The 27523-nt window shown below is 37.6% G+C and overlaps 1 protein-coding gene across 1 annotated transcript in view; it reads left to right on the plus strand.

Annotated features, from left to right (window-relative positions):
- The window catches only part of EVC2 (EvC ciliary complex subunit 2), a 61151-nt gene that overhangs the window by 3128 nt on the left and 30500 nt on the right, over positions 1 to 27523 (plus strand). Inside the window, exons 2-9 of the mRNA XM_021550707.3 lie at positions 49 to 103; positions 7187 to 7347; positions 7875 to 7940; positions 11720 to 11906; positions 13522 to 13631; positions 14727 to 14789; positions 18628 to 18762; positions 20216 to 20367. Of these exons, the coding sequence (XP_021406382.2) occupies positions 82 to 103; positions 7187 to 7347; positions 7875 to 7940; positions 11720 to 11906; positions 13522 to 13631; positions 14727 to 14789; positions 18628 to 18762; positions 20216 to 20367 (896 nt within the window). The 5' untranslated portion in view covers positions 49 to 81. The remainder of the gene's footprint in view (positions 1 to 48; positions 104 to 7186; positions 7348 to 7874; positions 7941 to 11719; positions 11907 to 13521; positions 13632 to 14726; positions 14790 to 18627; positions 18763 to 20215; positions 20368 to 27523) is intronic.

Below are 27523 nucleotides of genomic sequence, written 5' to 3' on the forward strand. Positions count from 1 at the left end.
AATAGATATTTATGAAAAGAGGGTTTTTTTATAATTGCTCTCTTCCAGGTTTTTGAAGATGATCTGTGGCTTCAGAAGGAGATGGGATGCCTAGGAATGGCAGGTATGCAACTGTTTCCTCCCTCTTTTCATCATTTTGGGTGTACCAGGACACACAGGACATGTGTGTGAAGATGAGCAGGGCCCTGGAATTGTGCCCTGGTCACCTGCTGACATCAGTGGGACTCTACAGGAGCTACAGGAGAGTGTTTGCACAGAAATTAGGAACAAGGGTGCTTTAGGTTCCCTAAGCAGCTCATCTAGAGTGAAGCCCTTCTGAGAAGGCCTCAATTCATATCCTGCTTTGAATCATTTTTCAGGAGGAGATGTTTTTCAGTATTAAACATAATGGTGTAGGGGAGCACCCTGTGATGTCCAGAGTTCCCAGGTTTGTGAAAAACCTAGGCAACTTAAAGCTGACCAAGGTGTTCATTTTCAGAAGCTACCTTAACCCCTGTGCATTTACCAGCAGTGTTACAATACCTATTCTTGAAGCTGTTTTTATGGACCTCTGGCACTGCAATGGCTGCACCACTTCAACCTGGACCAAAGACTGATTGTTAAAGACTGTTGGATGCAGTGGCTTAAAGACTGATAGATACAGTGGGTCTGGAGGATCTACTGCTGGGATGCTGGTAACTCTTCACAGCAGATACCAAGTATTCTTATCAGTGATATCAGGTATGGTGAATGTCTCCAGAGGTAGTTGCCTAATCTCATTGAAACTTAGAGAAGTCACTTTGAGCTTGGTGTAGCTGCATCTGAGGGCTGACTGCCACAGACTCTTGATGTAAATTTGTGAAAATCACTCTTGTTTCTCTGAGTCTCTGGTCTTTAATTACTACATATGTATTATAAATAGTGTTCTGCTTCACCTGAGTGTGGTAGAGATGAGTATATCCTGAAAGGTTAGGATGTCCTCATATAGCACATTAACAGGGCAGCACAGTGTGTTAAATAAACCTCTCCATCACTATGGTTCCCCAAGAGATTATTTCATGACATGCATTTGCCTAGAAATTACATGCTTTGAAGCAGTTATCAAGTGAGATACCTCTAATTTCTTTGCCCTGTACCGTGGCTAATTCACAAATGTGTTTATTAATTTAAATATGAAAGCAAGTAATTCAGATTTGCTGAGCTTGTTTTTTTCCAGTATTTATTCAATGTCATCTTTTCTGTGTGCAGCCTGCTTTGTGATCGGTTGCAAATTATTCATGTACCATCCACCAAGAGAGGAAATGAGTGTGGTTTTATACTTATAAGAAACCTTCTGGACCAAAATAAATAGTTGTGGATTTTGATATGAAGTATCATTTTAATAGATGGCAAGCAGGACAAGGGAAGTGATGTCCCTTTGAACTGGACACTGGGGAGGCTGCACCTCAAATCTTGTTGTCAGTCAGCCCCTCACAACAAGAAGGACATTGAGATGCTGGGGTGTGTCCAGAGGAAGGCAGCAAAGTTAGTGAAGAGTCTGGAAAATGAGTTTTAAGAGGAGCAGCTGAGGAAGCTGAGGTTGATTAACCTGGAGAGGAGCCTCAGGCGGGACCTTCTCACTTTCTATACTACCTGAAAGGAGGTTATAGTGAAGTGGGGGTCAACCTCCTTCTCTCAGGTAGCAGGTGCCAGGATGAGACAAAATGGCCTCAGGTTGTTCCAGAGGAGATTTAGTTTGGCTATTTGGAGAACTGTCTTCATGGGAAGGGTTACCAAGCATTGGAAAAGGCTGCCCAGGGAAGTGGTTGAATCGCTGTGCCATCCTTGGAGATATTTAAAAGATGTGTGCTTTGAGACATGGCTTAGTGGTGAACTTCACAGTACTAGGTTTGCAATTAGGCTTAATCTTAAGGGTTATTTCCAAAGTCAGTTATTGTGGTTCTGTGAAATTCTGGCATTTTGTTAGTAGGTAAATATATGTGTTAAATGAGTGCTACAAGCACTGAATTATATGCTTGATTTTATAACTGAAAACTATCCCATTTTAGTATATATCAATTTTTAACATAATTAAAACTTAAGGTTTTAGTGATCTGCCTAAGCAGAGTACTACATTCTTTAGTTTTTTCTGAAAAAGTTCTTGATGAAAGCAGAGAGATGTGTAAAACCTTTGTCATTGAGACTGGCAGCTTGCTGAAGTGTGAAATGGTTTGTGACAGCACAGTGATCTCAGTGTTTGTGTTGGAAGCTTTTTTGAGTTGTTTCTGCATAAGATGAGAAAAGACAACCCCAGAACATTTCTGTGACTGACAAACACAGTGGATTTTTGAGAGATATATTTGAGTCTGCTCTGATTTATTCAAAACAGACCTGGAAAGTAGATTTGTTTTTTCTTGTTGATGCCCGTAGTTTCTTTGACATTGTAACAAGAAAAGCTAATGGCAGCATTCAAAACTGAGTACCGTAAATAGCTACCTTTGCCTGTTCATTGTTGTGTGTAATTGAAAGGGCTTCAAATTGGATCTTGTATCCTGGATGGTTTTCAAGACAGGGAGTAATTTAGAACAACAACAACAAGAATATAGCAAGCGAGTATATTTAGCTCCTGTCTTACCCACTGAAATAAAGCAAAATTGTTCAAAGCTTTGCTGATAAATTTGTGGTTGGTAAGCAAGTGAGACTCTGGAATCTGAACTGAAATATTCAGCCCTTGAGAGCAATAAATTAGAATTCATATCCTAGTTAAATTGGGGGTTTTTTCCTCATTTTTAATTCTGAACTTGAAATTTCACAAACTTGTCAGTGTCTTTGCTAATTTGGCATTCTACTGCTTAGAATGGGCTGTAAAGGTATAGGAGCCCTAAGGACATAGGGGAGTTCTTGATGGGAATCTATTGTAAGATTATTTTAATTTTCTCTTATCCTATTTAATTGCTGTAGCCAAGAGTTACCTTCAGTTTAACTTCTGTCGTGATATTCTGTGTGCTGTTCTGATGGTGAGTGGTCGATGCCACTGACATGTTCAGGACTCAGCCCCCTGAGTCCAGTGGTCAAGGCTTGTGCTGTGCCAGGTCCATGTCTTTACACAGAACTAATTTCGAAGTGAAGGACAGTATGCTGACCACAATCAGAGGACGATTTATTTCATTTCTTAGAATACCCATCCTTCTACCCCTGGCCTGTATGAACACAGATCCACTGCCACCACATTGGGGAGCTCTCCTTCCTAAGCATATTGCCCATGCTTTGAGTGTGGCAGCTGGAAGCGGAGAAGAGCAGTGTGTCACCACCCAAGGCAGTAATGCACAAAGCTGGAGTGGCAAGTAACAGCCTAGAGACAACAGCAAAGAAAATTGAACATTTAGTAGCAGAGACTGCTCTGATCAACTGTGCATGCTACAGGAATGTGATAGGTAAAATATTACACCAATATTCCAGCTGTTGCAGCTACATTAATATTTATTCTGTGTTTCCATTTTGAAATTCAACACAAGATCTGCCTACCAGCGCTGGTAATTAGCTAGGAATATGCAGTTTAAGACAGGGCTCTGATGTATCTGTTTATACTGGGTTTATGAAGAATTAAATAATGGGAAAACATTTTATTAATGTGCTAATTAAAAGTAAGATAAAATATTTAACAGCTTGATAATGCCTTGTAAAACAGGGGAATTTTTAATTAAAAAAAAAAAAGAAAGAAAATTTTTTCTTAAAGATTGGGATATTCTCTAACATCTCAAAAGAAAGTGAAATTGCTGTCTTTCTTTGATGAACTGTTTGATTTGGCATCTTTGGAGATGTTTACAGGAAAGCCCCAGATGAAGCCCCATGCTCTGGTAGTTTGCTGGCTGGGAAATGTTTTGGCCTGAGGCGCTGTAGTCAGGGAGTGCCTGGTGGCAGCCTGGCAAGCCCAGCTGAGAGGGGCTGCCTGGGCTGCATGGAAAGATGAAACTGTTCCCCAGCGTTGCAGAGATTTTCTTTCAAAAAGGAATGGGAATCATTGCCATTTAGAAACCAATGAAAATTATGACTTTGCATCCTCATAATGGCTTTTCTGAAAACAGCTAGAAAAATTGTAAAGATTGAAGCTGTAGGAAAAAGAATGGAAGGAACAAGGAGACCTCAGAGTCACTGTCAGAACTGGGATGCATCTCTGAAGGGGCACTGTTGATGGCACCATGGACACAAATTGCTCTTCTGAGCAGCATCCAAAAGAAAGCCAAAGTGAAAGGCCTCAGCAGTCAAGTATTTTCCAAAGTCTGATGAATCTATTTGTTAAAAAAAAAACCAGTGTTTCAGAACAGAAATCTGGAATATATATGAAAAAGAATGTATTATGCCTGTACCATTCTTTCTCAGATATTTCGAGTCCAGCTTTTCAAGCACCCAACAGACATCTACAATCCTACATCTACAATAGGAACTTACCTGAAAAGAGACAGTAGGTGAATTGATAAATACAGATATGTTGGCTGATGTTGAGTATGCAGCAACTTATGTGGAAATGCAGTTCAGTTCTTGTAGATTAGCTGTTCCAGTAACAGTTAAATATGTGTGGATCAGAAAAAAGTTATTTTATTTAATTGACAGTCAATACTAGAAACAAAAATTTCACAGAAAAGTGCATCTTTACTGGCAGTGGATCCAGAGTATTACAGAACAGCCTATAATGTTAAAAATTATTAGGAAGGATGAGAAAAATTCAGGAGAAAAGCAGTGGTGCAAGTTGCTGTATGGACATGCATTTTACTGGTTGAATCTGTTTAAGCAAAACTTTCCACTGGGAATATACAAGTGGTTTTGCAGAAACATCCTTGTCATCATCAGTGCTGAGGTTGCTTAACATTAAAAGTTCAAGTACTTCAGCTACTGATGACAAAGCAGCCAAATAACATGCCTGGAGGCTTCTGCTGGGAGTTGGGAACATCGTCTTGGGATTGTAAGTGATGACAAAGCACGGCTTGAAAACAGACTCATCTGTGTAATTAGTAATACAGAGATTGATTCAGAGTCAGGGAGCATGATCAGTTAATTAAATTGGTTACTGTGGACTTGATACTCTTTAGAGGGAGAGTATCAGGCTTTCCTGTCACATGTAGAGTGCAGCTGGGTGTGCTCATGGAGATGTTATACTACACAGGACACAAGATCAAAAGATACCCTATGAAGCAATTGCATGCTTCTTGTTGGCTGACCACCCTCATCCCAAATTCAGAAGGAAATGATCTGCTAAACAAGAAGCATTTTAAAGGTAGTAGTTGCTCAACAGAGTTCATACATTTTGTCATTTTGATTTCTGACTTACAAAGCCCTACAGAGAAACTCATTCAGGCTTTCTGTTTTCTGTAAAGGAAAGTGCATTTCCTGTAGTCAGGAAAATGAAGGAGAATTGGTGTCCCACTTTCATAGGGAATGGCATGACAGTTGCATTAATGTATGAGAGACACAGTATGTATAAAGTTAATATTTTTCAGTGTGTGAATATATTTATACAAAACTGCAAAGAGGCTTGATTCAGTAGTCAGAAACAGGTTTAAAGCCATTGGAGGTCAGATATAGTATATTTGGATCTGCTGGGGAGTGTTATGGCTAGGTGAGCTCAAATTGGTATTTAGCAGTCTTGTACTGCACTGAAAATTCAGCACTGGTTTCATTCTGAGTGATTTGAACCATTGCTTAATCTTGAAATTGAAATAAGCCATGCATGACTGTCTTGAAAAAATTCCAACCCCAAAGATATATGGACGTTTGTTGTAATTCTACATGTTCCTGTTCTCACTGAGTTTGCCATGTTGTTTCTACGGCCCCTAAATTAGTCCAAATCTGTCACGTTGTTTAACAATGGTTTAAATACTTAAGTAAAACTTAGAGAAGTGAATTAAAACTGGTCATAAAATATAGACACCAACTTTCCCTGGCCTATATAGTCACAATTTTGTCAAGTATATGCTACTCCCTTCCAAATATACATGAGAAGACAGGGAAACTCCCCAAGTGCGTGTCCACCTGGGTTTTGTAAGCAGCAGGATTACATGTTAACAGAATTATTTTCAGTAATTCATGTGCATTAATGCTTTAAGGCTCCTTTTAGGGGTCCAATTCTGAATGTTCTGTCCATGCTTTTCTATTTGCAGCTAATTGTATTTCTTTATATTGTTCTTTTTACAAAGCAGTGGCTTTTCAAAAACTGCTGTTACTCATATTAATGAGATTTTAGTATCTTCAGCTTTTGATATTTTATTAATACTTAATAAGCTTTTTCATAGAAAAGTAATTTCAAAAAATTACTTGCCTTTTTAATGGGAGTTTTTGTTCATTTTAATGTATATTGCTGAAAATTGATTTTAAAATAAGTAATAAATGAGGATAATATTAAGTAAAAAATGAAAAGAAAACCTACTTTGAACATAGACAACCAGCTATCATTTTAAATTTTCATAACATATTTCTCTTAATTCAGCAGCTTTACCTTGTGGCAATTTAGCATATTAAATTATTTATTTTTAGTATAAGCTTATTTTATTAATATCAAAAGTGCTTTTACTTTCCTAGATCAAAGTGATATGATTTCAGAACTATACCTGTTACTTTGTGTAATATCACTGACTAATCTTTCATAAAAATTTAAGAGTATAAGCTAGCATTTTTATTGCTTATTATTAAATTTATGAGCATTTGATTTGATGGTACTTCAGCTGAAATGTAACTGAGATCCATCCTCAACTAAGTACTTCAGTTCTCAGTATGTGTTGGCAAGGTCAATGCTTAATTGGAAGGCTTCATTTTTGAAGCAGAACACCTTTAGCACTGCTGTCCCTCACACTGTGGATTGTTTGAATTCTCTATGCTTTGCTGAAAGTTTCTTTGTGTTGAAAATATTAACAGTTGACTTATAGCTTAAACCTTTTAATTCATGCATTAAATGCTTTATATTTAAATGGCAAGGAGTTTTCTGTGGGGTATATGACAGTTTCTCAGGGAGGAAACAGTTTTGTTCTGATTCTTGCTGGGTTTCGTAGGACAAATCCCATCTCTGTTTCCTGGCTGGCCTCAGTCTCTGTTGCTTGTCATGATTTTGAGTGCCTCAAGAGAGAGTGTCTGGCTCTGTCTGCACACAGAGCACTGCTGCTGGCTGGACTCTGCACCAAGTGGCTGCCATGCAGGACCCAGCCTTGGCTGTAATGCTGCATGTTGCCTTGGTTTTCAGCAGTGCCCTTACCTGTGGTCATCCAGGCAAGCAAAGCCCCTCACCAGCTCCTGACCTCTGCAGCCTCGGACAGCCAGTGGAGCCATTCGCTGTTTGCCCTGATACCCGCTTGGACAAAGAAGGTGCTGTTCAAACGGGACTCCGACACCAGCCACCTGCCGGTCAGTAAAACATGGTTTGCCAGTTTCAGTATTCATAAGGGTTGTAGCAATTCTGTAGAAACTAAATGTCGGGAATTTACTATCCAGTTAGTGGATTTCTAGTTCTGTCTCAGATGGTTGTCTTCATTTGACATGACTTCAGCAATACCAGCTAGTTTTGGGACTTGCAAAGAATTCCTGTGACAGGTACAGCTGTGTAAATGTATTCTGGTGGACAGTAATGAAAAGAATCTGTATAGTCTGATGAACTTTCATGCATAGTGTGCTTTTTTTTGTGAATCGTAATAGTCAAAAGATGAATATATCAATTAAGATTCTGATAATTGCTTGTGGGAATAAGTAGTTTTTGCACATTTGGACTAGAAAAAATATTAAAACTATTGGCATAATAAAACTCCTAAATTTGAAGGCGATTGGTACCTCTAAAGTTTTTTAAATTGTTTATTTATTTATATAATTTAACTTGGTGCTGAAGTTTGTGAATTGTGTTTTCATACACTATGTAGATTTTTCCCCTTCCTCCATAGCCTGAAGATATGTCCAATATGTCAGTGTCTTCTGAATTTGGAATAACCCTTCAGAAATGTGGTATGGTAAGTTTTCTTACATTTCTCTTGTTGGTAGGAAGTTTGTGCCCAAATGACCTTTAAAGAGTTGGAACCTGATAGTGCCCATGCTGAGTTTTTGGGAGTATGTGCATTTTGATGTTAGAATGGTCCCACTCTCTGAGAGGCGCTGTTTTGCAATCTTGGTTCAAAACAGAAGTCAGTGAAATCTCTCAGGCTTCCAGGGCATTTTGGATTATGGCTGAAATAAAAACCTGACTGTCAAATTTCTAAAACTGTAAATGGGCAAATCCCAATGAATTCCTGAGTAATCAGCCAAGAGGCTGTGTAGAGATAGACAAATTTTACAAGACGAGATGAACCTTCTGAGATATTCCCCTGGCCCAGCCATGGGTGCCCTACCTGGGCCAAGTGTGGACTTCTTTTGAAGGATGAAGGACTGACCCCTGTGTTGCCCATTGTACGTTTGGACATCCTGACACACAACCATAGAAAAGCCATTGTGTCGTACTCTGCGTATTCAATGGGACTCACCTACAGCACAGTATTTAATGAAAAAAGGCTTCATTTGACTTGTAAATGCTTATAAGGAGCAAAGATAAAGAAATTTTTTTAACTTCCCATTTTATTTTTGCTAGACTGTTATTCTTCCTTTTGTTCTTTTGTTTTTTTTCTTTTCATTTTCCCTTTCATTGCACTCAGTGAAGCAGATATGAATTTTTATAATTAGTCAGTTATTCTTAGCTGTCTCCTGGAGAGAGAGAGAGCACATCCAACTTTAGGACCAATCTGAGTTCAGCTGCTGAAATGGTGCCTTTGAGGGTAGAGGATTCAGTAACCAGTACAGAAGAGGTGACATTATAACCTTCACCAGACCAGCTGTGTAGAGAAGAATGAATATACATCACATCTCATGGTGCTAATTAATGTTGTTATTGAAATGGCAGCATATAATGATTAATGAGGCTGAATAGTAAGCATTTCAGACATAAGAAGTAGTAACATCGAATCTTCTGCTTTTCTATCTGTAAAATTTTTATGCCAGGGCCTCTCAGGAACAGACTTTGAAACAGTCTCATGTTGTTTTTTCTGCTGTTTACAGCACAGCCTCACACAGGCTCATTAAAAGCTGCAAAATAACTGCTGTAGGAGATTAAAGGTAATCTGTTGTAGATGCTGTCTTTATCAGAAAATACTTTTGTAGTGCTATTAGCTGTAAATCACTGAAAACTATGCAATTATATGTGATTGTCTTTCACCTACAAATGGAGTTCACATTTAATTTTCCTTGGCTTGCCTTGTCTTCTGCTTCAGTCCTATTTCAAGTGAACAAATGCTTTCATGCTAAGAGACAGACTGGCCATATGGTGCTCTTTAGCTGTTTTAAATAAAAAAAAGTGAATTTTGCACATTTTCCTCCTCCTGCAATGAGTTGCTCCTCAGAGCATGGAGGTGTCTTATGTTTGCTTCTTGGAGTCAGGACATTTCCAATATTTTAATCTAGAAATAGCCTTATTGAAACTGAGGTGTTTAAATTTTACCAGTGCTTCCTGCACCCACTGTCTTCCTTCTTTCCAGAAATGTGTTTCTTCAAGAGCTTCATTCCATAGTATGACATTAACTTTTCTGTAACAGTACTTTGCATTGACAATAATCTTTAGCAGAGTTGAAATAAATCTTTAAATTTAGTTGCTTGTCTTCTAACACTTTTACCTGTCTTGTTTCTTAATCTACTAAGCGTTCATGCATTGGAGATTATCAATGATCCTATAATATATTTTTTCTCCATTATTTCCTGTTTCTAGTTGTTCTAAATTATTCCTAACAAGGATTCTCCATTCCTTTCAACTTCTGTGGCAATTCTTTCCTCTTCTCTTTTCTCCCATTGTGTCCATGCTCCTGCTGTGGTTCTTTCATGCCACTCTCCCAGGTACCTGAAGTGAGATCCCTTGCAGGGGCTGATGACACACATGGGGCACTTCAGCAGCAGAGAGAAAACTGAGTAGATGCTTATGGCATCATCATTGGCTGCCATTGGATTTGGTTCCTGTAGGTGCCTGGCAGCTTAACCATCTGCTCCAAAAGCCAGAAAAAAGATCTTCAGGCAAATTAGAGGAGCAACTTAAAGAAGATAACCAGTGGTCACTGATCACAGTGGCAGCACTGTGTAGAGGAGTTCTTTCTAGGAGCAGTCAAACCATACCTGTTGCTTGATTCTCATCTGCTGATTTCAGGGGAAAAAACCCGAATTCTTTTAACCCCTTTGGAATTGAGCTGAAGTCTGATTGCCAGTCAAAAATAAGAAATTAAAAACATGGATTTAATACTAATGAGAAATGGGATTTTGAGACTTTTTCTTGTTTCGTTTTGATTTTGCTTTTTAAAGCAGGTATCTAGCCTTTGTGATTGCACATGAAATGTTGAAAGGCATCTTGACTGCATCATGCCAGTTCAGAAACCAGGAGAGAGAAAATCTGACCAAAATATAACACATTTTTTAATACTTGATGATTTTAACTCTCAGAAGTTGGGGTATAACTCATGATATACAAGGATATGATATTGGCGATGGTTTCCTCAGAAAGATAACTAAGCCTATTTTTATACATGTAATAATACATACATTTTTATCCATTGCTTGCAGCTTCTAGTACAATAAATATTTGAGATTTTTTTCCCTTAATTTATGAAACTGTCATCTGGTTCTATGCTGAATTAGTATGAAATGCAGAGATCAGTGCACAATAGCTACTTGTATTGAACCCTATGGATACCATGAACTCTGGTGTGATTTCTGAAGTCTATCACAATTCATATTTTTAGAACTCATTTTTCATGAGGACTGCTTTAGAATTTTATATTTGGTGGTGTCCAGATACAGTGTAGACATTTCCTTAAAAGAAAGATCTAAAAAGAGAAAGGTTTGACCTGAATCATAATTCTGTCAGTTAAAGGTCTATTAATTTAGTGTCATTATTTGAAAACTCATAAATCATCATGAGTATACTATAGATCACCATATTATTATAGATTCTATAAAGATATAGACAATTCTGGTTTAATATGAATTACAGAGGAAGGCAGTTTGGAAGGTGAGAGGTCAGTAAGCAACTCTGTGCTCAGAATAATTTCATTTAGAGGGTATAATTGCTCAATGAGACTTAAAGGCTTAATGGAATAAATAAATGAAATCACATGAGGGCATGTTGCTAGAGATTGGTTATTAGTGTATGACCATCACTGCTGATTGGAAGCAGAGCCATGAATTCCCAGGTTCACTGGTGGCTCCATCTACCCTCAAGTGGGAAGGGCAAGTCCAGACAGCTGGCATCCTTCAGAGAATGGGGTTGCTATGAAAGAAAGGAAAATAGAAACCAAAACTGCATGGAGAGAATTACTTTGTAGCGAGGAAGCTTACAAAAGAACCATCCTTGTGGTACAAAGGTACAAATTTAAGAATTTTCCAAACTCTGGTTATAAGGTTATGATCCAGTTTTGTGTTGTATGCACTATCACGGGGATATTCAGAATTTGCTTAAGCTTCTGGTCCTGTATGAGCTGAGTTTCTACCTTCTGGCTTTCTGCCACTGTCTCCAAGCAACAGCTTGACATACCAAAGCCTAAAATCTCACTGGGAGTGTGAGATCAAAATGAGTGTAGTTTCATTTGCAGATCACTCAGAATACCTTCAGAGAATAAGTTTACACTTATAATGAAGTTTTATTTGTAATCAAGGCTATGAATTTTGCTGTTAAGATGCACATACAGCCGCCTTGCACCATTAATACTAATATTTCTGATTTCAGGTGGATGTTGAACATGACCCTCAAACTGCATACATTACACTTGTGATTAATAACACCAACACATTGCTCTCAACAAACATCACAGATCTTATCCTCATGGACAACATCACTGGTCTATATGTTAAAAAAAACGGTGGGAATAAGACCACAGATGGCATACAGACTTACAGGAAAAGTTTCTTGCAAGGTAACAAAATCTGCAGTAAAATATCCCTCATAACACATGTCAAAGTGCATTTTTTAAAATCACAGTATGTATGTATGTATGTATGTATGTATTTATTTATTTATTTATTTATTGTGGTGTAAATTATTTGATTATCAGTTAATACAACTGAAGAAGTTTGGGAAAGGTTTTAGGCTGCAGTTTCCAAGTCCATCAGCTCCCTGTTAACTGTTTTGACTCACATCTTGCAGGCACAGAACTGAGCCTCCTTTACTTTGTAAAAGTTGCCATCAAAAAATGATAATATTTCACAATTGTATTTGTTCATTTTGGGTATTTTTTAAAATTTCTGAAAAAGGCATTTTAATTGTATTTTGAGGCTTCTTTAGCCAAGTGTAGCAGCTCAGCTTGCTGAGGTATTGAGGTGCATTAGAATTGAAAAAGGCCACACAATCAGAAATAAGGCAGCTCCTCTCAGTATGTGTTCTCTCCAAACTGAAAAAATTACAAAGTCAAAGCAAGTAATAAAGAAATAAACTTCCAGATGTGAAGTCAGTTTGTTCCTTTTCTAATTGGTAGCAGTTCAGTCAGTACATATGCATTAAATTTTATCTTTCTTGATTTCTTAATCTCCTTTTTCCTAATCACAAGCATGTCAAAAATGAGCAGCTTGCTTTTGGAAGTCACGACATTTCTTCAGGAGCTTCAGAAGGGTTCACTGATTCTTGTTTATGATGGAAATTATCTCTGATTATAATAGTTTTATGGTGGAAGATTTCCACATAGAAAAGGGAAATAAGTAGGCCTGGGGCCGCTGTCTGATTGCAGTTGGATAGCCAAACTCTTTCTGTTAACTGCAGTGTAAGCAATGGTTGCAGGACTGGTCTTTTTGGAAATGTCAAGGAATTGCTGGCTTTCCACAGAGATTTCCTGGAAGCAATTATCCCTGAGAAAGAATAGAAAAATGGCTTTCATATCTGATCTAGTAAGCCAAGTTGGAGCTGCTACATTATTTATAATTACTGAATCTGGAGTTGAAGCTGGTTTTTCCAGGCAAATCAGTGTGAAAAATACTGAAGTGGAAGAAAATGCAGCAGATCAGATTTCTGCATAGTTTGAGGTTTGGTCATTACTATATTAATCCTGAAATCAGCCCATACCTTGCCTCTGGGACAGAAAGGCTCTATCTGTCATGCTTATTGTTGACCATAATAATTTTTCCTACTTCAGTGCATTGTGAATCAAAATTTACCTGAATTCTGTCAGATTTCTCTTTGGTTTCAACAAGGGGAGAATCAGCAAGTTAGTAGTTAAAATACAGGCAGTCCATTTTATAATAAAAATATTTTAAAATAATATAATGTGATTTCTGGTATCAAGAAATAATGCTTTTGGGTAGGTCGGGGCACCATTTAATGCAGTTTCCAGATCCTGGGCTGAATTTGCTTGAATTTTAAGAGGCAGCAGGTACGAAGGATGTTGCTGAGCTCAAGTGCCCATGAACTGTCTACTCTGGATGTGTGGCATCTGCTATGTCAGAAAGGAAAAGCTCCAGTGTTGTCCCAAGCCTTCCCCAGGTATCTTGACGAAATTTTCATGGAAGAAAGCAAATCTATTCATATCCCTGTTTTAATAGGTGGAGAACACTTTGAAATCAACTACTCTGCGCTTCTTGATGCAGAAGAAGTGTGGCATGGCAGGGTCTTGACACTGCCTGTGAAGCTAACTTTCAAGAGTTCATCACAGGTATTTTATTCACAATTTTATTCTGCTCTTCATAAGTTTTGTGAAAAAAACAGTCTCCAGGGTGGTTCTTGCCTGCCTAAACAATGAGGTCATCATGTAATTAAATGGAACTTGTAGGCTCTCTGATTGATTACCATGAATTTATTAATGCATGAATTATTCTTCATAGCTTAAGACATCCTATACCTCCTTAAGTAAAATATTTTTGTGTGTTGTCTTGTAGCTTTTCTTTATACTTTTCATATTTCTCTCCAGTTTATTGATCTGTCTTGGAAATAAGTGTCCCACATACATGTGTATTTCTGAAACCTAAGCAAGATTGAAAGTTTTGCCATATTTTTATGATAAAATAGTTTATTTTAGCTGAAAAACAAGTTGCAGCAAAGAATAGGCCTCATTGCTCATAAGAAAGACACCTTTTAGTAAAAGAGTTTTCTGCGTCTAAAGCATTTCTTAGTGAAGCTGAGAAATCTCCATCCTTGCTGATTTTGAGAAGTCTGTTGCATCAGGCTCTGAAACAGCTGGTTCTAATGCTGGACTTAGCCTGGCTTTGAGTAGGAGACAGGACAAGTGGTTTCTGCCAAAGTAAAATTTTTCAACTCTTAAATATGGCTTGATGGTTTTTCTGTGGTTTTCATAATTACGTGTAATTATAACCTGCAGATGTATTTCCATTTCAATTGCCTTTCTCCTTGGTTTTGGAGGAAAAGGTGTTCCATATGTATGGGAGTGGTACTAGAGCAGTAGAGAGGAAAATTTAAAAAACAGGGCATGGTGAAAGTAGAGATTTATGTACTGACTGTGGCTCCTGATTGGTGTATTCTATGCAAAATGTAATGTATGATTTGTACATTGGGATATGGGGAATGAATCCCACAGAGCAGCTGTTTCCATGTCTTTTAGTGTTACCCCTAAGGACACTGCATATTCCTATCAGATTTATTTCAGCTTTAAACTAAATTAATTTAGATTAGCTATACTAATCTTAGATTAGTTTAGCTAATCTAAGGAGAGACTTTTCTAGAGACTCTAGGCTGTTTGCCAGTGGATTCTGCTTTTTTTTTAATACAGGTAATTTTTTTGTATCTCTCTCAGAATAAAACGCATCTTGTATCATTGACAGCATCACTTACCATAACGGAAGAAGAAAAGACCAAGGTAAATTCTATGACTTGGTATTACATTGACTCTCCTGCTTATACTCCTGGACAATCTAAAGTAAATCCTAGGAGCTAAGGATGTCCTTGTGTACTTGTGTCTCATTACTCAGCTATTGGCCAGTAATCATACACAGGTTCTGCCTTCTCAGATTTTAATAGGAAGAAAACTGGACTCAACATAAAGGGTCTTTTTTTGTCTTAAACCAGCAATGTTTAGTATGGAAAATATAAAAATGCCATTATGCTCCTTGCCATGTTCTTTCATTTGAAGAATTGTCCAGGCATAGGAAACTGTGATGAGGATTATGCTCAGCTGCTGCTGTGCCTAAGCACCATGAGAAAGCTTTTTGTTTTTCCAGAAGGGTAAAAGTAGCCTCCACCCATTGAGGAAAGGCTTTTGTATGATGCTGATACTCAAGCCTGACAAATAAAACTGTGGAATTAGTGGCATAGTTTATGCTTCTTTTCATTTTTTTAACTAGTCATTCTTCCATTATGACTTTCTGTTCTTGGCTTCTGAAGTAATTCTGAAAAGTAGTTTTTAACAGGCCAAATAGACCTTCAAAATAACACTGATTGCAGGACTATTATTCTTTTAGATAGTTTTTTTATTAAAAAACTCTCTACTTCATCCATCAATTTCATTGCTAGAGTAATCCTTTCACCAAACTTGTTTCTTTCCCCCAGCCTCTCATTAATTTGATGGGCTGCTGTTGTGAGGGGTTGTTTTTAAAGAAGCTGTGGCTTGGTTGGCAAGAATACTGGGATTATTTGTGTCCAGGCAGAAGCAAACCGTTCGTTTCACCATGGAACATTTTGTCATGGTTGTACATGTGGATAGGGCTTGCCTGGATAGGTCCTGAGGACTAGACCACTTATTTCTTCCATGGACCTGTCCCATGAGTTTCTCTCTGCCTTTAAAATAAGTAATCTGCTTGGAGATTGGGCGCAGGGCCTCTTGTTTCAGTATTCTCTTCTTCTGGGATTCTACATTCTCAGCTTTTATTATTGGTAATAGATAACATATCCAGATGTGGCTTTGTGGTAATTGAAGATCAAGTGCCCATTATTATACATGATATAAACTAAAACTATACATAAGATAGAGAACTCATTGTCCCTGGATAAAGATCTAGTAATATTTAAAATTATTTGACATTTGTATAGCTAACAATTGCAAATGGACTTGCCATAAATCTCTTTTTTGGGAACTCTTAGAGGTGTAAACCATGAAGTAGCTGACTGGTTAGAAACATAACCTCATTAATGTTTTTTGTAAAATTTGGTGTGAATTGATTTGCAGCAGTTGCTGATGTCTTCAGCCAAGACTGTAAGCTACGCTGGTCTCAGTTGACCATGAAAATTTCTGCAATCTGTTATTTTACAAAAAACCTTTTTATTGTGCTTATTATTTTTTCCAATTTGAACTTGATAGTTAAGACCTCAAAAATTCTTGTGAACTGTTCCATAGGTAGGTAAAATTAGCTCAGTTGCATTTGAACTTAGTAAATGTACAGGTTTGTAACTAAAATGTGTGGTAAAGATGTGTGGAAAATATCATAAATTTTTGAAAAATAAAGCTTAGAAATTATTTAACACATCATGTTTCACATGCATAATATTTTACTTCAGGCTGTGGCCAAGCATAAAGTGTTTTGGAATGAAAACAGTTTGTGCAAGGAAATTAGGATTAGCTGGAGAAGGTGTGATGTATTTTATTTCATTCATATTGTCAGCTGTCATAAAAGCTCTCCATCTCAGATTTATTTATTAAAAATAATTATTTAAGCCTTTTCATGGATATATTGAAGCCAATGTGCATATGTGACTAAGTGGACAGTATTTGAGAATGACAAGTGAAGAAATAATTATGTAGTCATGGCAGTGTCATGCTACGTTGGTCCCATCAGCTTTCACATTATTTGCTTGAACACTTACATACTATGGTGTTCTTTAAAGTTTCACAAACCCTGTGGATTTCTCTTCTGTGCTACTGGAAGAAAGTGCTTGGTTGCTTGGAACCAAGGTAATTTTGTGGGTTATGAAAAAATATGAGTACTGCTCATGTGAGTGTCCGTGCTGATGTCATCCCACAGTGCTTCAGGGCCTGTCAGTAATTTGTACCTCTGCTCTTGGCTGGGGGAGTTTGATGCTGAATGAGACAGTGGTGAAAAGGGAAGTTCTCCCAACTAAGCCTGTTGCATAGGAGAGAGGATAGGAATTCCTTTACAATGATTTTTATGAGGCTTGCTTCCCTCAGCATCATGCAAAGCAGTGGGAGCATATCAGTTCTTGAAAGAAACTTGGGCCTGTAATTTCTCTTCCCACTGGTTAGCTTAAGGAATAGCTTTTGAAGCCTGCTGATGTGTCCATGGTTTGAAGGTCAATCTGCAGGGCCAACACTGATCTTGACTTGAGCCTGGGCTCTGGCACCTCCCCTGCACCATCTGCTGTGGTGCTTTGAGATGGCATTAAGCACCTGCTGTGTTCTGCTTGGACTGACAGCCCCCAGTGACATGGACTGTCCTTCCAGAGCCCACTTTCTTTAAGTATAAAAGCACAGACAAAACTGCCTGCCCTCATGCAGACTGAGTGTCCCACCGTGGGTCTCACCTGTTACTTAGAAAGCACAGAGTCATTCTGTCATTCTGTAGCCAGTGCTTTTTCTTCACCAAAAGAAAAAAGAAAAGCAGCTTCTTAAGCAGCTTCTTTCCAGCTTTACTGAATCCATAGACTCGTCAGATCCTTGCTTTTCCCAGAAGCCTAGAGAGATCCTTAAATTTCACAGAGTACATGGAAATTAAACAAATGAAGTGAGTTTGGACAAAATGATGAAGTGATTTCAAAGCAGCTTTTTTCCCCTAAGTATTATGTATAGCATCTCCTGTTCCCTGAAAGTGGAGAGATCTCAGAATCCTGATGTGACAGAGATGTTAAATTGCCATAAATTATTTTCAAACTGTGGGCCATGTTTGTATATTGTTTCCTATGCGGAATTACCTTTGACTCTGTGGAATGCTGTTAGGTTTCTGCTCCAAGAAAAAGCCAAACCCAGTTTGCAAGCAGCATGTTAATTATTTACAGTTCCTAGCCCAAACAGAATGATCAGTAGTGAAACATTATACTAATAGCTGTGCTGTGTTTTTCATTGAAAGATCTCCTAGAACTAAACAAACACTGAATTAACTTTTGCTACATAGAGCATGAAGTAAAAATTAAGTTTTAATGCAATTCAATTTAAAGATTAAGTTAAGAGCTAAAGTGAAAGGTCTACAAACGTGATACTGGCTTATGGCTCCATTGCTCCTGCCAGCCTTTTCTGACTCAGGCTCATGCAGAAGATGCAAGGTTGCACGCAGATTGGGTGATGTCAGTTGCATGTTTATTCTGAACTCACATTGTTACTTTCTCCCTGTGGTGTTTACTCAGTTTCATTGATTCAAGAAATGGCCATTAATTACCGTAGCCAACATCTGACTGACTTTCCAGAGCCTATGAGCAGCATCAAATGCCAGCAATTTTAATGAGACTTCTTAGAAGAGTGGCAACTTTGGAAAATTGTCTATTAAGTACAGGGGGCCCAAAAGTCACAGCAAAAAAAATCAGTCTGTGGAGTTCACTTGCTTGAATTTGAAACCCATTGAAAATACTCACTTGTTTGAAAATATTCATCAAGATGTAGTAGTAACATAGTGCTGAGAAATCCTGAAGTTGTGTGAAGCCATTTAAAAATAATTTACAGTTTGCTTACAGTTACGGTCTTTGAATTACAGTTATGATCTGATCTCTGTATATATATTAAAGTAACTTTTTAAAAAATAATCTTTTAATTTCAGATTTTATACAGCCATGCCATCAGTGCTTCAGCATTCTTCATTGCTTTTTTTGTTTCCCTTGTGTTAACATGTGCTGTCTTTTTCATCATTTACCGAACCCAAGTATTAAAATGGAGTTTCTCTAGTAAAAACCAGGTGAGTTGTACTGTCTGTCAGGGTAGGTTATTTTTTTTTTTCACTGATCATATGTGATGATGTAACTTGCTAACTAAGATTGTCTGAAAAGTTTTTGAAGATGAATAAAAAGCCACCAAGTGATGGATTTGGCTCACAGGTAATGTAATCTCTACATCCTCTAAACTTTAGTGCAGTCAGATTTAGAGGTGAGTGTAAGAATGATACCCTGATCAAAAAAACTGCTGTCAGTACCTGGATATTGGCTGTAGATCAGAGGGGGGATTACTTTTTGCCTGTTAATTTCTTTTCATATTCCTCTCTTCCTCCCCTCCATCCCTCAGAATTAGAAGCAGGATGTCTCTGGATTATAAGAAGTTGCCAAGGGAGTAGACAACTCATCTTGAACACAGCAAATTGGGTGCAAATTTTTTTTCTGATTTTCAGGAATAGGGATTTGAATTTTGGTCTTTGTTTCTTCGATATGCAATAATATCTTCAGTGATTAAGCAAAACAGATAGGATTGAGAATTAAGTATTTTCATTGATCTGGGCCAGTTTGAAGTATTTCAGTATATATTGCACCAGAGAAAGAAAATACAGAATCTGAAGTTGGTGGAATTCCAGCCATTCCTTCCATTAATTATTTTTGTATTTATGTAAAATATAACAACCTAATTGGGAGGGAGCTAGAGACCTTAGTAAGAATATTACAGTGATTTGAGCTGTTCTAAGAGAGGTATGCTGAGATCTTTGAACCCCTTGTCTGCTAAACAGGTGGTGGATCTCTCAACCATCTGGTTTGACCAGAGTAGCTCACAAATCACTTAAGCCTTTCTGCTGCTGCAAATTACACCATCAGTAACTTTTATTTATTTTAGGTCTGAAAAAATAATCTCTTTAAATTAAAAGGATGTGACTTGTGTCTTTTTACAAAGGAAATAGTGATAATGAATTAGTAAAAAAGGTCCAGCTTGGTCTAGCATCAGATATTTATAGTGGAGTTTTCACAAAATATTATTAGCTCTCTGTCTGAAGCCTCTGGGAACTGAGTCACTTCCATCATGGATAGGATTAGTTTTTCCATGTTGTTCACCTAATAATATTGTAATGTTACCATATGTAATTTGTATGCCATGGCAATTTTTTAAAAAATTATCTAGAAAGTTTGAAGTGGAAGACAACTTCCTAGATGACTTTCAGAAGTGTTCCATGTTCTCCATTTCTTAATCTGTATTCCACATCAGTTATATACTAAAAAAGATCAGTCTGAAATAAAAGTAGTATATTTGATTTCAGATACATATCTGATTGCACAATCTCTTTCTACTCTTTCCAGCTTTACAGTTTGATGATAAGTAGGAACTTTCTCACCCAGAGCTAAACTGCAATAAAATTAGATCAAATACTCATTATACATTTTTTTATAATCTAAAGTTTGCTACTTTTTCTCCCTTTTTTTTTTTTTTTTTAGGAGATAGAGCCTGTTCTCAGCCAAAATCATAAACTGGAGCATTCTCAGTTTAATTCAGGTGATCTCTTTAGTGAAGATATAATTATGAATGACCAAATCATTGATATTCTGTCATTTGAAGAACCTGGGAGCATGCATCAGGCTTTAGAAGAGTAAGAATTCACTGCTATTACATCACATTTATTATTTTTATCAGCAGCCAAACCTTTGAATATATTTTGAGTATCTCCTCTTTATTGTTTTATTCTATAGTGTTTGCTTACACGTATTAGTGCACTACCTTAAGTTACTGAATGTTTTAGACAATCATCTGTGGGAAGGGAAAGCCATCATATTTCATATTGATTCACTTACAGAAGTCACAACACCATCTAGAAACATGCAAGTTTTCCAATGCAACCTTGCTTTGTGTCTCTGTTGTTCATGACATGAAGGGAAACTTCTTGGTGTTCAAGAAAATACTGAAACATTGTATTCTACTATTGCTTAACACATTCTGCTTTCAGAAGGGTGGCTTTTGTCCTAGAAAAGAGAGCCCGTGATGAATGCCAGCATTACTGTTCAGTAGTGTATTTTGAAAACAGCTGGATCAGAGTCTAAGGTGTGACAGTTTGTAGTGCTGCCAGAAAGATACCATGTACCTGTGGTTGGTGTTACCACTTGCTAGAGCACAGAAACACTCCTGATACTGTTGAAAGGCTTTTTGACAGAAACATGCCACTGTTAAAGCTCATCTGTTCTTCAGCTGAATTTTACAAAGGTCTTATGTGAGGATGAGCAGATGTTATTTATGCAGTCTCACCATTACCTCCTGGTAAGTGAGGTTAAAGGCAGTATTGTGCAACTATAAGATCTGTAGAAGCTGAAAAGTTACAGGACCATGTATGGAGTTTTCTTTCTTTAAGGGTAACTAAGCATTATTTGTCTGCCTTTCCCTGATAATTAAGAACTTAGCTCTATAAATTGCACATTGGTCCTTGATTTTATAACTGTAGAGCAACTCAGGATTTGAGAAGACTTATCCTAAAAATAATTTTGTTGATATTTAGAAGAATAGGATCAAACATTTTTTTAAACTCACTTTAGTATTAATTTATATCAGGGATAGTTAGTATCTAGCAAGGTTGAAAAAATTGCTGGATAATTTTCAGATGGATTAGAAAATATTATTGCAACCTTTGGAAAGGTTTATTTTTGTAACAGGTTCTATAAATCCTATAAAACAGGATTCATATCCTTGTTTGAATATGTGTCCAGGGGGTAAAGTTTTTGATGTTTTTATGAAGTTAGTGCATATGTCTCTTGCTTCCTTTTCTTTCCTCAGTGTCTGTTTTGTTTACCTCTGAAGAGGTAAGCGTTGCAGTGAATAAAGTGCATGCCCATTAGTCAACCCTCACTAAACTGCTTCACCTTTTAAGCTATCTTTTCCTTTTCCAGGGTGAGGATAGTAGATAGGCCACAAAGGTATCCAGAGTTACAGTGATTCCTGCTATGAAAGATGATTGAAAGGGTGATAGGTATTTCAGCCAACCAACATCATTTTCCTTGTATAATAGCTTGCTAGTTCCTTCTGCATCTTTTGGTACAGGTATGTTTCATTTTTGTTAACGTGACACAATGTGACAAGCTTGGCAGCATAATTGATAGCATCTGCTTCATTGCACTGTCGTGGCTGGAATCATTCTGGTTTTTCAGATACAAATGAGGAAAAAACTCTGAAAAGTAAGAGCCACATGTTTTCTTCTTTGCAACATAGAGCTGTTCTGTCTTTTAAGAAGTGACATTGCCACATCATTTAGGAGATACATCAGGAGTGTGTGTTCAATATTTATGGACAGGGACAGCTTTGGAGTGTAGGCAGTTTGCAGTGTCAGGAGGATTGGCTAGAGAACAAAACATACTTTTAATGTTTCATAAGGAAGCTTCTTGGTTACTCATTTTGTGATTTTTTTTCCTAATAAGTCATATTCTTGATGTACATTATGCAGTAAAATAGCTTGGCTTTTATTCTCAGTGGGTTCCTTGCTGTGTATATTACTGAATATTGGCTTCTAGGCAGTGAATACTAATGAGGGGCAGATACATGATTTGGATATTTGACGTGCACACTAAAAGATCATGTTCCAAAATGTTGTGGGTCTCTTTTTCTAAATGTCTGCAGGAGAATATGAAGAAAGCTGAGCAATTTGGGTTTGTGTCCAGTGTGATGGAACCTGACCATTCTCATAGTCTCAAAAGATACAGATGTGTTAAAGAGAACTTAATTTATTTAAATGGTTTTCCACTACTACACCTTTTCTTTTTAACCTACATTTTGTACAGCTATGCTTCCTTGAGTTTGTCAAAGCTTTAGCTGAATTTGAACCTGGTTGCTGATACACAATACATACTGCCAATTATTTTAGTAAATGAGTAAGTAATATTTGTATATTGAAGGCTGATTTTTTCCTGTGGTAGAGGATACTGAGGCCAATGTGCTAGAGAACAGGATCAAACTGTCTCCAAAATGCCTTGACAGAAAAATAAAAACAATTTACCATGATCTTAGAAGTTCACTTTTAAAATCTAAATTTCTTGCTGTCAGTATGGTTTGCTATAGAGCAAATGTTCTATTTTTTTTTAAACCCTGAATTTAAGTGGAAAGTAAGAAATTGGAAGGGTCCTTAGAGATCCTCTAGTCTCAAGTCCCAGCCTGCCCACCACAAGCAAAGACACCTCCCAGCAGAACATGTTGCTTAAGGCCTTACCCACCCTGGCTGTGAACACCGCCAGGGATGGGGAATAAATGATGATGTTGTCATAGCACCTAGACTAGACTATTCCTACACAGGAAAGGGTGAGAAATAGTTATATGGTTAGTACCAAAAAAAAAACAAAAGGAACTAAATTTTTGGTTTTCATAACTTGGAAAGAATGTAATTAAAAGTTTAGAATTTTTGAAGGGAGAGCATATTCAGTACTCTCTTTTTGTAAAATGTGTATTACGCAGGAATATCACTAAATAGTAATCACGTTGATATAAGATGCAGTGAATGCTCACAGTATGAACTCCAAACCCTGCATTTGTGGTCCTGTATTATGAATGCTGCTACAAACTTCACAAGAGTGTACTGTGCTTTTTTTTTTTAATCGGAGATCAACTGCTTAATATATGATAGGAGCCTGTAAGGCTGGGGAGATGAAGAAAACAAGTAATTTAAAATTAATAAATACATATCTTTCTTCATCTTAAAAATGCCGCTTTTCTTTGATGTTGGCTAACTATGAAGTTTTTAGAATTGTAAGGGTCATTCTACTGTCTACCTGGAACAATTTATCTCATCCAGAAGAGAGTCTTCTTTTGAGAGTTGTGCTGTTCCTGAGGCTTTATTCCATATAATTTTTTATGAAGATTGATATGTCATTTCTGTCATCTGAATACTCATCCTGCATGGAGAAATGAGAAGAATCTGAGGAGATCATAGCAGAGTTGGAAGCTCCTCAGGCATTAATGCATAATGCATATAGCAATAATGCTTATTTATTATTTTGTTAGTATCCAGTTGGTGTTTTCGACATCAGTGGTGAAATGTGTGATGACTTCACCAGAAACAGAATTGGAATCTTTCATACACTCTTTTTGCATAGTTGCTTTTCTGAGCAAAAGAGTGAAATAACCATTTTCTGAACTGTGTTGCAACAGCAGTATTGCAAGTAGATGTATTTTTAAAATTTATTTTGTGAAGATCACTGGTTTGTCATATTTCTTATTTTCTAGAAGCAATGCAGAGGTTCTCAGTCTCTTAAACGCTATATTTTAAAAATGTTTTCTAAACAGATAATTGTAAAAATTGAAATACTCTCTTTATATTGCTGTGGAGAATTAGAGGAATTTGATAGGTGAAACTGCTACCAGATCTAATGCTTAGACTTTCTATCAGGTTTTCATTAATCTTTGTTTTCTGAAGAGTTTCTTATTTCTCTGCTCAAATTTTCATATTTTTCAGTTTTTTATTTAATTATTATTTCTTGACTATATATCAGAAATCCTGTTATTGGTTTTGTCAGCATTCTGACTTCTGGAAAGCTAAACTTAACCTGTGACTCATCCACGTGAAAGCATCCTTAGATTAGTCCTCATGTACCTTTCTTAGCAATTTCATTTACTGATGTTTATATTCTCTGAAGGCTGCTGTGTGAGCTGTGCTGAGTTCACGCTTGGCTGTGTAAGTGCCGCAGGACTGATGGATGAACTCCCCCAGTTCAGAGCTGGCTGCAGGCCAGTACAGCTACTGGTGTATCACAGAATATCTTCAGGCCTGTGCTGACATAGCCTGGCAGCAGGCAGGGACCTGGGAAAGGCAACACATCCCACTCTGGCACAGGAGTGCCAGAAGAATTTGGGCAGTCAGTGGCTGTGGGTGAGGGTTCAGACCTCATGCCATTGCCTCTGCTTCTACTTTAGTACAGTTTGAGTCTCCTGCAGAGGTTTGTGCTGCAGCTTGTAAATCACAGCCCTGAAGTGTTTACAGCCTCTGTTGAGACTGGACCCATCAAAAGAGCATGGAATGCTAAGGAAGGAAAAAAGGAGGGAGGTGTTGGAGGGAGGAAGGTATGGGGCTGCACAGAGGGGTCACATTGACACGTTACTTTAAACCACCAACAAAACACAACAAACTAAACAGACAAAAACCCAAAAGACAGCCCAGCTTACTGATGCTGTATTACTAACCCTTCAATAAATGGATAATTTGTGAAACAAACCACATCAGCAGCTTTTGAAGATCTCTAAAGCCCATTACACTTTCTTTGTTGACTATGAGTAAAGCCAGCACTTCAGGAACTGTTTTCTTTGTGATTCTTCTTGTCTGACTCTTTCTTCATCTTCACTCCTCTGAAGTATGACAAGGCAACATGGACCATAATGTCTGGATGTTGTCCTCCCATTTCCTTCCTCACTGCAGCTGTCCCATTGTCACTGTGCCCGTGGGTACAGGACAAGTGCTGCTCTGGATGTAACTGGGGTGGGGTGCTGGTCTGTCTGTCTGTTCTTCCCTCTTTCCATTCTCCTCCCTGTCAGGAGTTCATTCAGGTGCTGTGCCTTGGGACTCTGAGTCACTGCTGAAGTGGAAACAGTGGAGACAAAAGTGTCCACAAATGGGTCTAAATTACTTAGTTACATGCTTTTCAGGAGTTTTGTGTATTTGAAGCAGTACTTTTACAGAAACAGCTACCATGGAGCTCCAGTCTCCTCTGGATACTAATTGACTTCCATTGGCAGAGGAGAGATGAGCCTTCTGAGAATCACAGGCTTTTTTTTTTTGATGAGAAAATGTCATTGAAGGGGAATTTGTTTAATGATTCTCTCCCTTATAGAATTCAGAAAGTTGTGTCACAATAGTTTCTTATATTTATAAATTCAGAATTAGTTTTTAAAATATATTTGAAAGCCACTAATTATTTTTAAGACTGTTAAATTCAGCAGCTATTAGTTCTCCTGTTCAAAAATTCTCTCTGTAGGCCTGTAATTTGAATAATAAGACTTAAAGACACATTTACTTGGTCATTAATGAGAGGTTTCTATTTTTTGTAGTGTGTTGTGTTTTGATCTGTGTTTTTTTTTAATTAACTATGGTTGGTTTCCTTACCTCAGCTGCTTTCCTGTATTCTTTCATTAGGTCTGTGGAGGACATCAGTTGCTCAGGCACACTTTGTGCTTCTCTGTGTTTGGCATCTGGGATTCTCCTCTTCCAGATCTAATAGATTTTTAAAACCTCTTTCTCTTCAAGTGAGTGAAAAAGCTTTACATTCGCTGTTTGAAGTTTCATTTTCTATGTGTCTGTTCAGCTTTCCTTCTCCTACCCTTTTGTGCCACCTGCCTTCTGTACTGTCCTCAGCCTTCCTCTGCATGCTTTGTCCAACGAAAGCTTTCATCTTTTTCATCAATAGGTTGCCATCAACTACCTGTACTTCATTAACTTTCATGTTTCTATGCCACTGAATATGCTCAGGAAGTGAGGCAAGACCTTTTAAACATCAATTACTGTAACAAGCAGAGTGCAGAGCATTTAAAGCAAATTATTAAATGTACTTTGGCTTGAGGAGACAGTGTGAGGCTAGAATTTTTTTTCCTTATGTGACATGAAACATTTAATGTGGTTGATTGTAAACATTGTTCTTCTGAGGGACTTGAATGAAACCAAATGAAAGCATTCAGTTTATTATATGTGCAGAATTCCTGTTTTACTGACTGTTGGTGTGATGCAGCATGCTAGAGGTACCCTCAACCTCTCTGTTTTGAGTAAAGAGCTTGAAGCAAGGTTTCTGATGTGTGTGATGAGCTTGTCTCATTTCTGCTGGCTGCTGTATGAAGATCACAGACCAGAAGTAGAGCACATCAGATGGACGGGGGCTTTCAAGTTTTCACAGCCACAACCTTTCTTCAACTGCTGCTGCCAAAAGATGATGGTGTGGCTGCTATCTTAACAGATGTGACCTGGGAGAGCTATGGCTTGTAATTCCTTTTCTCTCTGCTATTACCTTGACTTGGTGGAGCAGTTCATAAACTTCTCTTCCATTGCCTTCTTCACCAATGTGCTGTCAGGAAAATGAAAAGTGTGAGCTGCAGGTTAAATACACCTGAGATCCTAGGAGCCTCAGTATTCTCTTGCTGACACAGCAGCATCAAGTGATGGTTACCATTGCTCCTTCTGCATTTTGCATCATGTGGAGTTACTGGGGTACTGTAGTTCTCCTTGAGGATGAAAAGGTGCATGGGAATCTTACTGGAAATGGAATCAGGTTGAGTCTGTAATGACTTGCAGCAAGTAGGAAGATATGCTGTGGGAAGACTGAGGGAAAGATAATAGGAAATGTTCTGATGGTGTTTCATTTGGGTTTTCATTCTTGGGAGCCCTGATGAAGAAGAGTAGAAAAGTAACAGGGAGGTGGATGAGGAATAGCTTTAATCTTCTTTGAAGCATGCTTTTAAAAACACCTGTATTTGTGATAAGGAATAAATTATGTGTTATGGACTACGTAGCAATATGGTAGAACTGTGAAGTGTTACTTTCCAAGGAGAGAGATGAGGAATTCAGTCTTTCACATCTCAATAAGAAAGGTTTAGTAGGTGCTGAGGCAACCATCTATCTTTGCATGCTTAAAGAACAGGAAAATAATGGCTAAGGAACTTGTTGTTCCAGCAGACAGAGAGAGTTGAAAGTTGTAACTAATAAAATTCTGAGGATGAGGCATTCTTTGAAAAAATTACCTAGTGGAACAATTGATTGAAATGTTTAGTTCTTTGTTAGGAGATGCTTGAAAGCCAGG

The sequence above is a fragment of the Lonchura striata genome, chromosome 4 (genome assembly GCF_046129695.1).
Source record: "Lonchura striata isolate bLonStr1 chromosome 4, bLonStr1.mat, whole genome shotgun sequence".
In the NCBI taxonomy this organism is placed as follows: Eukaryota; Metazoa; Chordata; class Aves; order Passeriformes; family Estrildidae; genus Lonchura; species Lonchura striata.